At 44.4% G+C, this 10651-nt stretch overlaps 1 protein-coding gene across 2 annotated transcripts in view; it reads left to right on the forward strand.

Moving 5' to 3' along the window:
• The window catches only part of PLBD1 (phospholipase B domain containing 1), a 386856-nt gene extending 384507 nt beyond the window's left edge, over positions 1-2349 (forward strand). Inside the window, exon 12 of one of the 2 annotated variants that reach the window (XM_078641128.1) lies at positions 1912-2349. In XM_078641128.1, the coding sequence (XP_078497254.1) occupies positions 1912-2079 (168 nt within the window). In that variant the 3' untranslated portion in view covers positions 2080-2349. The remainder of the gene's footprint in view (positions 1-1911) is intronic. The other variant, XM_078641133.1, reaches the window with a different exon arrangement.
• Positions 2350-10651: the final 8302 nt, after the last annotated feature.

Genomic DNA, 10651 nt, shown 5'->3' on the forward strand with positions numbered 1-10651 from the left:
ACCCGGAGATTCAGTTGTGGATCAAAGCCATCACAGCCTTAAACTGCCCGCCGACCATTGTAGACTCTGCCAAATCTTTGGGCATACTCCTCGACTGTAACTTGAACATGCAAGACCACATTAACTCAATGGCTAAATTGGCCAGATTTCACCTGAGCTCCCTGTGGAAGTTGAAACCCTTCATCGATGCTCCTGACTTAAAACTGGCAGTCCAAGTACTAGTCATCTCAAGACTGGATCTCCTTGGCACCTCTAAAAGCCTGCCTCAACGCGGCCGCGAGACTGCTCACAGGCACTAGGAAATTTGATCACATCTCTCCACACATGAAAACACTAAACTGGCTCCCTATGAGGCCAGAATACAGCTAAAACTGGCATGCATCACACACAAGGCCTTATACACAAACTCCCCAGCCTATCTGGCACAGAAACATGTGATATCTGGAGGAAGCAGAAACTCCCGGTCCGCTAGAAACCTCCTGCTCCAACCTGCCCGCTTTAAAAAAAAAAAAAAAGAACCTACAATAGGGTGTTCTCCAGAGCAGCACCAAGAATTTGGAACTCATTCCCACCTGACATCAGAAAAATCCCTTCTCTACCATGTTTCAAGAAGGAGGCCAAAACTTTCCTCATGGGTAAATTCCTGGGCTAATGGCCTGCTCGCATCCACCGCAATGGGCCTGACGAATCCAAATCTATAGCTTCTTCCTCAGATCACAAACTCGCCCAGACAAGAAAGTGTAGGGCTGCTGTTTTGACTGATCCTAATTATTACCTTAACTATGCATTTGCGTCCCCTTTACCTTTATGCTCCTCAGCAACCCTACCCCGCGCTAAAATTTGTATATTTCTGTACTTGACTGTTTTGTTTTGCTCACTGTGTAACTGTGTAAAGCGCTCTGAAACCCTCACGGGTCAAGTTCGCGCTCTATAAAACATTAAAATAAATAATAAGTAGCAGGAGTGCCACAGTGAGTATAGTGGTTGCCCTGGATGTGTGGTTCATTCCTCACATTTATTGCATTTTCTGATCAGAAATCTTTTAGGCGGTCAGGTCCCTAATTAGCCTTATTACAGTCTGTGTATTTTAATGCCATCTAGGTCAGTGTATTTTTACCTCATATGCCTTGTGTTCATGTTGGGCAGAGACGAGGTAGAAAGCTGTCTTTAGGATTCTATAGTTTCAACCGACTGCCATATTGTAGTGGTGCTTTGAAGTAAATGTCTTTGTTCGAGCTTAGCATGTGAACAAATCTATCAGATGACTTTGTATGGATTGGTCATGGGGAACAGGTGCCTAAAAAGAGGTTATGCACTGCCTTGCTTGGTTATCTCCTGCAAGGAAAAAAAGTGATGTTGGCCTACCTTAAATTAAATCTCTTCGACCTGACGGCCCTGTAGCAGATGCATCATCAGGTCAAAGGTTTACATTGGTGGAGTCCGCTCTTGCTCCACTGATCTAAAGACCACACTTTCCCGGAACTCTAAATCAAGTGGTGGAGAACCCCAACTTTGTTGGTGCATGAGCACCATTGTTATACGCTGGGGCTCTTGCTCTGCTAGACTCAACGCAAGGGTGCTAAAGGGCAAAGAGTTCAAAGAATCTGGACTGTCTTCCCAACAAACTGCCCATCCCTTGTTACAAGAGGGCAGAGAGCTGCCCCTGAATTCTCAAGAGAAAGATCCTGAATGCAGCCAACTCTGTTTAGGTAACCCAAGCTTTGCAATACACTGCATCTAAGAATCTGACCGTTTCCAATAGATTACATTGATTCTATATACCATACCATTTTAACTGCACATTTTTAACAGGGTTAGATTCATGCAATAAAGATGCAGTACTTAAAGTAACGTTTTAGAACCCGGTCTTTTCACCAAAAGTTTCTAATATTTTTGTTTCCTTGCTTGCAGGTTGCTGATTTTAATATGGCTGCCGCCTTTACGTCTTATGCCATCAATGGGCCCACCGTGTCAGATGAACTCCCACCCTTCAGCTGGAGTCTTTTCAACCAGACAGTCCACGAGGGCTTGCCAGAAACTTACAACTTCAGCTTTGAGTTCATGCAACCCATCCTGTGATAACGGTGTATGACTAAATATAGTGTAAAGAGAGAACATATACACTGTTTATTTATATTTACAAAAATATATCATTATATTTCAGAACTTTTGTTCTTGGACTTTACATTTCCCCCTTTCGAAGACAGTTTTTTTGTGTTTTGGATAGATAATTTGATGTGTTGTAGTGAGCAATATCATATGTTATCATTTTCATCTAAAACCAAGGAGTTGAAAAAAGAGCACTTCCCTTGGCATATTTGCCACTGATAAAAGATTTGTTGAAATGGCCTCGATTTAATTTTTGTCCACGTCACAGCAACACCTGCACATCAATGTGCTTTGGATGCTGGCATTTTGCCTCCTTTTTAAGGCATTTCTTTCTTTGGCTCAGGGATCACCATTCAAGTCCTGTATGACAACCCAACTAACGTCCATTACATCAGTAGACCGGGCGGTCTGGACCTTGTGTTGGAAGGCCTTCCACCTGTGGTTGATTGCTTTAGTGTGTATGTTCATAGTGGCAGCACACCTTGCGGACACACACTGAGGTCTTTTTCACTAAAGGACCACTGTTGAGAGCTTTATCCTGAAGTAACGGACATAATCTTCTCCACACTTGGGTGTCCATATGGGGAGTACTTCCAGGTGGTCTGAACAAGAAGTGACATTGTGTGTTTTTACCACGCATTTCCACCAAATTGTTTTTTTTTTGGGAAGGGAGACGGAATTCCTTAAGGTTCATCTCATCACTGGACCAGATCTACACATGTCAGTTGCTCAGTGCAGGAGGATCAAGTTTAAGTAATCCCAATTGCCCAAGACAGGGCAATTTGGATTTGCCAGTCTGTTGGAACCCACTTCCTATCCCTCACAGGGTAGACTTGCCTTTGCAGCAGAATATTCGAGTCACCACTGATGCCCTATCAACACGTGCAGGGATTGAGAAGTGTCAACCAGGGGCCTTCTTTTTACCACCAGAAGTGACAAACATGATATTGGCTGCCCAGAAACTGGCTACAAAAGCTACAGTGGTCAAGATGTGTTTACTAATACGAGTCTCTGGTTCAAACCTGTTCCATTTTTATCCCTGGCATTCTGTGCTTCATGCTTTCCTTTGCCCAGCAGGGTGTCTGCCTGCCTTGTCTGCCTGATCAACTCTCTTTGATTAGATAATCTCAGTGTATTGTTTTCTAAAAGGTCTGCTCTATTTGATTGCTCCCAAACCTTTTTTTGTTCCACAATGGGATTTTAATTTGGTGTTAACCTGCCTTACGGCTTCACCATTCAAACAAGTACACATTTAATCAGTTAGATTACTAACTTTGAATTCTGTATTCTCAGTGGCAATAACTTGGACTCCTGTGTTTGGCAAATTAGAGGCCCTTTGAGATCTCTCACTATTCATTGGTTTCTCTTACTCAGACAAGCTGTTTTTCGCACCTGCCTTTCTTTCTTACTGAAAGTTGAGTCTGCCTTCCACATGGGCCAGTCCATCATGCTTCCATCGTTCTTTCCTCCTCCTCATTTCACTAACAAAGAGGAGAGGTGGCATAGACAGGAACTCAGGTGTGCAGTATTGTACCTGATAGATAGCTTTATAGAGTCAGCGATCAGATCTTTTTGGGCTTTGCCCGATGCAAGGCATTCACTAAACATACAATTTTATGTTAGCTCACCTTGTGTATAAATAATCTGCTACACCTTTGCTAAAAAAAGAGCCTCCACCTTGTATTTATGCCCACTTCACAAGGGCCATTGCAGCTTCTACTGCTTGCATGAGGGGCCTTCCAGTGGCTATTTCCTGGGCAACCATTGCATACCCTTGCTAATAAGTGTCTCATTGCCCAGGCACACAGCGATATATATTTTTCAAGGGCCTTTTGACTTGTTGGTTAACTGATTCTCCTCAGTTCTTCCTCCCAGATGGTATTTCACAGTGCCTCATCTCTAAAGTGATGAATCTGTGGGAGGAAGTATCCATTTGAAGAAAAAGTTACTTATCAATGGTGTCAATATTTCAGATAGATTCCTCATTTCCCTCCCTTCTTCCCCTTGAATTAGTGGCAGGGATTTCTGAAATCAAGTCTTCGTTTGTATGCAGATATAAGTTGTTTTTTTTCCACTGTCTTAAAAGCCCTTTAATAGCCCTTTAATAGCCTCTTTGCATGCCTCAGTGGGGTGTGGAAAACAGAAAAGGAACTGACACCAGCAAACCAGCCAGTGCAATATGTCAGATGTCACATCCCACCAGTCCACGTGGCCTGGCAGTTTGGGCTGCACTGTTCCTATTGGCACAGGGTCCAGACTGATTTACATATGGCTGGGTTCAAACTGGAATGGCATGGTGAACAAAAAACGATAGATGTAGGCCCAGATCTCTGCACTGGGGTGAATGTATGGTAATTTTCTGCATTCTGTCCATCAATTGTTGTTTTTGCCTTTGTCACCCTGAGTGGGACGGGTATGCCCAAACTTAGGGCCCGTGCTCTCCATGCTACTGGAGTCAAGCTATCCTGGCTGATGAGGGGTGACACCCAGAAACCAGTCCTAGGATGCTTGTTTCCAGTCCAGGGAGGACCTGGCCTGGCAATTCGGAATGGACTGTTACCATTGGGCACAGGGTCAAGACTGATTTGCATATGCTGGGTTCAAACTGAAATGGCTTGGTGAGCAAAAAAACGATGGATGTAGGCCCAGATCTCTGTACTGGGTGAATGTATGACAATGTTCTGCATTCTGTCCATCAATTGTTGTTTTTGCATTTGTCACCCCGAGTGGAACGGGTATGCCACAAAGGTTCCTTTGATATCCTCTGTACTGCTGCTAAAATCAATGACAAAGCCTGCGGAGGAGCCCGCTCTTAACAGTGGACGGCTACAACAAAACACCATTAAGAACCCCTGCCTGGCTCTTTGAACCTTATCTGTATCTTGTCCACCATATCTTCTGGAGGAAAGCTAGCCTGCGACTTCCCACAAGCAAATTCACCTGTCAAAAACTAAAGCTGTAAAATTAGATGTAATTCCCAAGCAACCACTCCCTATCCTGAGCACTACTTGTGAATGGGGGGTCTAAGTAGTGGTTGTATGTTTACCTGGGCAAGGGGTGATGCAAAGCCTGGTCCACCTCTTCAACTGTCCTAGGCATTCCAGGCCTAGCCTCTCGATGGCCACCCCAACTAGCACATCATCTGCAAGGATGTTCTCGACACTAGAGGTGACCTGAGAGGTGAAAGAACCAACGAAGGTAGTCTGTTCCACCACTGATCCAACAAGGAACAAAAGAGAACATCTATGCCTTCTGTTTAGGGATCTTGGCTAACAGTTGAGGAAATTAAGAGAACAGTTGGAACATGTTTATGCAGGGGTACCCAAACTAGGTGCAGAAGGGCAAGATCATTCCAAAGTTTTAGGTAAATCAAGACTATGTTCTAGATAGAAATGCCCTGAACTGAAAATAGGTCAACAAAAAATAAAGCTGTGAACACTGTTCATAAGCTGATGAAACATAAGAGTGTTAATACAAATCCCCTGGTTCCAGTGCTTAAACTAAGCAGGTGGGTCCCATCAGCACTCTTTTTGGAGGTACCAGCACTTATTTCTCCTCATCAGACTTTGACCCTGAACAAGACCCATAAAAGGGAGAAAGAAGGAGGATTAGTAGGACAGAAAGACTATGACAAAAGGAGCAAACAGGGATGAAAGAGAACCTGCAAGAATGGCATAAAAATGCTTCATGTGGCTGGTGGTAGTTTAAAGAGGCATGAGGAGGATTCAAGACTATGCAGCCTTGGTATTTTGCACTCTGACCTTTAGTAGCTCCGGACACTGACTTTTTTAGCAAACCTTCGGGTCCACCACTTATTCTTTTACAAATTAAACACGGTCTGCTTCCGATGATGACAGAACATGTAGCACTAGCCTGTTGGTCAACAGACTCTGTACTCCCTTCCAGATGCTTCTTTTAAGTCATAGCTTTGAGGTCATAGAGTTACCAGAAAACATGAACTGTGGGATGAGACAGTGCTTAATTTGAGCCGGTGGGGGACACCGGCACTCGTTTTTGGGGACCAGCACTTATTTTTCATCATCAGACTTTTCCCGAGAGTAAGAGAGGGCAAATGCACAAACTGGGAAAAATGAGGAAGATAAAGACAGAAAACCAATTACCAACGTGGAAAGCGGAAACTTGTAAGAGCGACATAACGGGGCAGGGAGAGTCTAGGAGCGAATAGAAGAGGTTCTGAGGCGGATTCAGGACTACACATCCTTGGTATTTGCCAAGCTGACATCTTATAGTGCCAGCCGCCTGTGTCTTAGCATCGCTTTGGCCACCAGCACTTATTATTTTACAAATAAAACACAGGGCTGAGAGGAAAACCTGATATTGTCCCTTTCCTGAACAATTGCCAACAACCCTATTTCTGAAATCAAGTTTTTCCATTAATTTAGAAAGGGAAGAATCCATCCTCCCACCGGCTTCGTAGCGCCCTCACCAGCAGGTACTCCAGAGTGCTGATTGGGCATTCCTTCAGGGGGCTGTGAAGAAAACTCGGGTCCCTGATGCCAAGGTTTTCCTCTATAACAGCCAGCACATCTCTAGACTGGAAGCAGGACAAGGGTTGATAAAACATCCTGTATAGGCTTCTCCAGGATAAACATGTTGATGTCGAGTCATGACCCTTCGATCTTTCAGTGAACAAAGAATGTGTTTTATATTTTTGAAGTATTTTATAATGACAATGCTCCAACTGAAATACAATTTCTTCCAGAAAGACATCCTAAAAGTGGCATTCATCTTTAGACCTCAACATTCAATTCCTTTACCATGTGTGACTTCTCCAGGCTTCGAGGCATCTGAAGAAAGAGCTGTGGCCATCATCTGGTAACTGGCTAACAGCTCAGCGCAGACCCTTTTTGCCACCAAAGTCATAGAGTCTGGAAATCATTAACCAGATATTGGAAGGTCTAACTGGAATACATAAAGGCGGTCATAGCCATCTTAAGAGCCTTGCACCTTCCTATCAACCGAGTCCCTTGAATGTACAATTTTCCAACGTGAGCATCAACTGACCAGCCAGAGTAGATAGAATGAATTCAACCATCAATGATACCAGAAAATCTTGATTCGTCACTGGACATATCTTAAAAACAATATTGTTTTTGTACATAATATATAACATTCATGTTTTTTCATAAAAAATAAGCATAACAAAACAGAACAGCGTTTTCTCCTTTTTATTTTTGCAAATAAACATGACACTGTGTTCCACTGGTCCCTCTTGCATGCTCCATGATTTTCAAGACCAGCTATATCTACAAAGCTGCTATGACTTGCACCCATGCCCATCTGTCCAACAAACAAACCATGTCGGTGGATACCAACATACATGCAGCCAGGACACCATCAGACTGGAAACAAAGAGATGTAAGAAAGAAACAAAATGCAAACAGGCCTTTTTCATGTACAGATCTTGGTCTGGAACAACTTCTCCTGTGTTTAACTTGGGTCAGTAGGTGCTTGTGGGCCCCACCAGTATGTATTTTATAGCAGGACTCCCAGACCCAGTCGGTATCCTTATTCAATTTGTTTTCCTGGACTGTGGAAGACTATTTGTCACTCGCACTATTCCGAGTCCAGACATTTCATTCCGTGTGTCCCGCCTGTCGCTCACCTCTGACTTTTTTACATTGTTAGGTTGGTTCAACTGTGGCAGTGATGGCATGCTGCGCAGGCCATGTACAGTACACTCCTTTGGCAGAGCTGCACGTGTGATTAGGTGGTGGTAGCAGGTGGTATAATGCGATGCTCTTCTCCATGCCTGATCCAGCAGGAACCCATCTCCCCAGAATTTCTTGCTGCCTCCTGGTACCAGTCGTGTCTGCCTTCCTCACCAGGTCACACAAGCTGAGAGCCAGGCACTGGCAACCCGAGGCCAGACCAGGCAAATGCTAGTAGGCCACATACTTTCTCCAGTGAGGTGGTCATTCCCCACGAATTCTCTGGGCAGCATTACACGGGGCACAGGCCCCCGGACCTGAGCAAATCATAACTGAGCATTAATCAGTGCTGCTGCAGGAGCAATTAGCAGGTAAGTGAAACACTGAATCCTGTGGGTTCAATTACCCCACCTATAGATACAGAACGCTAAGGGTCCCAAGACAGTTGAGGCAGCTAGACGCATATGGGGGGATTTACAAACATGCACCGATCTTTAAAGGTGTTGCATGGTATTCCTGAGTTCCCAGACTGTATCCATGCTCCACTCTGTTATCCCAGCCTGTCTACTCTACCTCATCTTGTAGAATTCAAAATGTAAAGTGCCACACTCCTGGCATGGCGTCCCAGATAACAATGAAACTGCCTCATTCTACAAAAAACGACCTCAATGACCCCAGGTTTAAACCACCTCCAGGATCTCAGACTGTGCTCTCGTTCCCTTTGGTAATAGTTTAGTAACAGGCTTCTGTTTTAATTTATTCATCTCCTAACTTTACTAATGCTGTCATCGTTTTTTTATTTTTTTTAAACTAATATTACCTGGTACACTGTTTCTCGGGCAAGGACTGTTGCCTTGAGTATGATTGTAACCAACTCTGTGTTCTACCATGAAACTTGATAGTACTGAAATTGAACCATAAATTGAGATGAGTATTTTTCTATATGTTCATCATTTCTTTTTCCAGGTTGCTCCAGCTTCACAACCATGCACTTCCTAGCGAGAATAAGCTAACTTCCTACTAAACACTTTGCCACTCGGAAAAAAAAAACCTGCCATTAATATTCTTTGATTCCTTTGGTTAGCAATGCAGGTATTACTTGGTAAGAATTCTCAGTACCTTTTGCATAATCATGCATACATATAATGTGTACCATTATCTTGACATGAGAAGTGTTCCTGTCAGTCACCGAACTAAATACTGAATTTAGGTACAATGATTTCTACATTCTTTAGCAACGCTCAAAGTCAAATGTTCAAAGTAGTGTAAAGTTTGTTTCTTAACGCAACTCGATTCCCATAATACTTCTTTGTACTCATTTCTTCATTACAAAATTAAATTCTGAATCCTAGTAGCAAGGTCCTGGCTGCAGCAACATTGTAGTATGATTGCCTAGCAGGGGTCTCTAAAGGCTGTGAATATAAGTTGTGAAGGGATGTGAGGGGTCAGCATTTGTTTCCAAGTTGACTTGAGAGCGAATTGTTGCAGTAATAAAGTTAAAGCAGCTTTAGGCATGACATTTTTTCTTGAAACATGCTATTAAGGATTAATTTGAAAATGTTTTTACGGGTGCTTGGAATGTACCAGGAGACGTCTGGCTTTCAGGCACTGGATTCATCATGTTTTGCACTTTTAAAAAAAAGGCTCTTCACCTTGAGGTCTATGACCCGGCATGGCTGCATCTTTCAATGTATGAAATTCATAAAGGTATTCCAGTGAAATGCATACAAATTGTGTTTGATTTTACCAGCGTGTGGCGCTATTTCACGAAGCGTGTGTGTGGTGGCAGCTCCTCTGTTTTAATCCTCCCGTTTTGTATTTACTTTAATTTTGTTTAGGGCATTTATCCCTCGTTTTTAACTGTCTGGCCCGCATACCCCCACCTCTGCCATCCTAACTTGCACTCTAATTGGTGAAACTCACCGCGCTTTGCGGGTCCTTCGCCCGGTCTCGAGGCGGCCATCTTTGGTGAGTGGGATCAGCGTGCAAGAAGTCCTTTCTCTACCTTGCTTGCTCTGTATTTAGGCAGGTATGCTGTCACGCAGCGGTCACGCGCAGCGGGGACGCCGAACTGACGCCGGAGTTACGCCAGAGTTCAGCCCGTCTGTGCCCGTCCGGGCCCAGACGGTCCTAGGGCCTGTCGTTATACCCGTCCCTTCGGCGCCACATACTACCGGGTTCCGGTATGGGAGGGAGGCTTTAATTTCTTGTCGCCCGCCCCATCCTACCATATGCAGTTTTGCACAGGAGGGCACTATTCCGTTTTTACCGTGCAGAGCCTGTATTACCGGCCATAACTCTGCTTCTGTTAAATCTGCTCTTTCCATTGCGTTACTGAACTGACGGTCACTGCCGAGTCATGCTATTGAAATCAACTCACTCATTTTGGACCACGAGCTGGATGTGTTATTTCTTACTGAGACCTGGCTCTCCCCCAGCTCAGGCCCTGATATGGTCAGAGCACTCCCTCCAGGATTTCTTATATCCCATCTTGATAGACTGGTGGGGAGGGGAGGAGGAATTGCTATCCTTTACAGAGATACGCTTGCTTGCAAGGTTCAGAACGGAGGGGTGAGTGACTGTGAGAGCTGTCAGTTCTCCCTTCGTTTGACATCTACTGTGTCTCTGGCAGGCCTGCTGATCTATCGTCCTCCTGGATCCCTGGGAAATTTCCCCAACTCTTTCTTAGAAACAACCGCACTTCTGGCCTCCTCAACTGCCAACTTTGTTGCCCTTGGGGACTTCAACATCCATCTTGATGACCCCTCTAATCCCCCGGGAGTAGATCTGCTAGATGATCTCAAAGCCTTTGGGATCCATCTGGCCAACTCGGGTGCGACTCATGAGAAGGGCCACTTGCTTGACCCCAT

This window comes from Lissotriton helveticus, chromosome 1_1, assembly GCF_964261635.1.
Source record: "Lissotriton helveticus chromosome 1_1, aLisHel1.1, whole genome shotgun sequence".
NCBI lineage: Eukaryota > Metazoa > Chordata > Amphibia > Caudata > Salamandridae > Lissotriton > Lissotriton helveticus.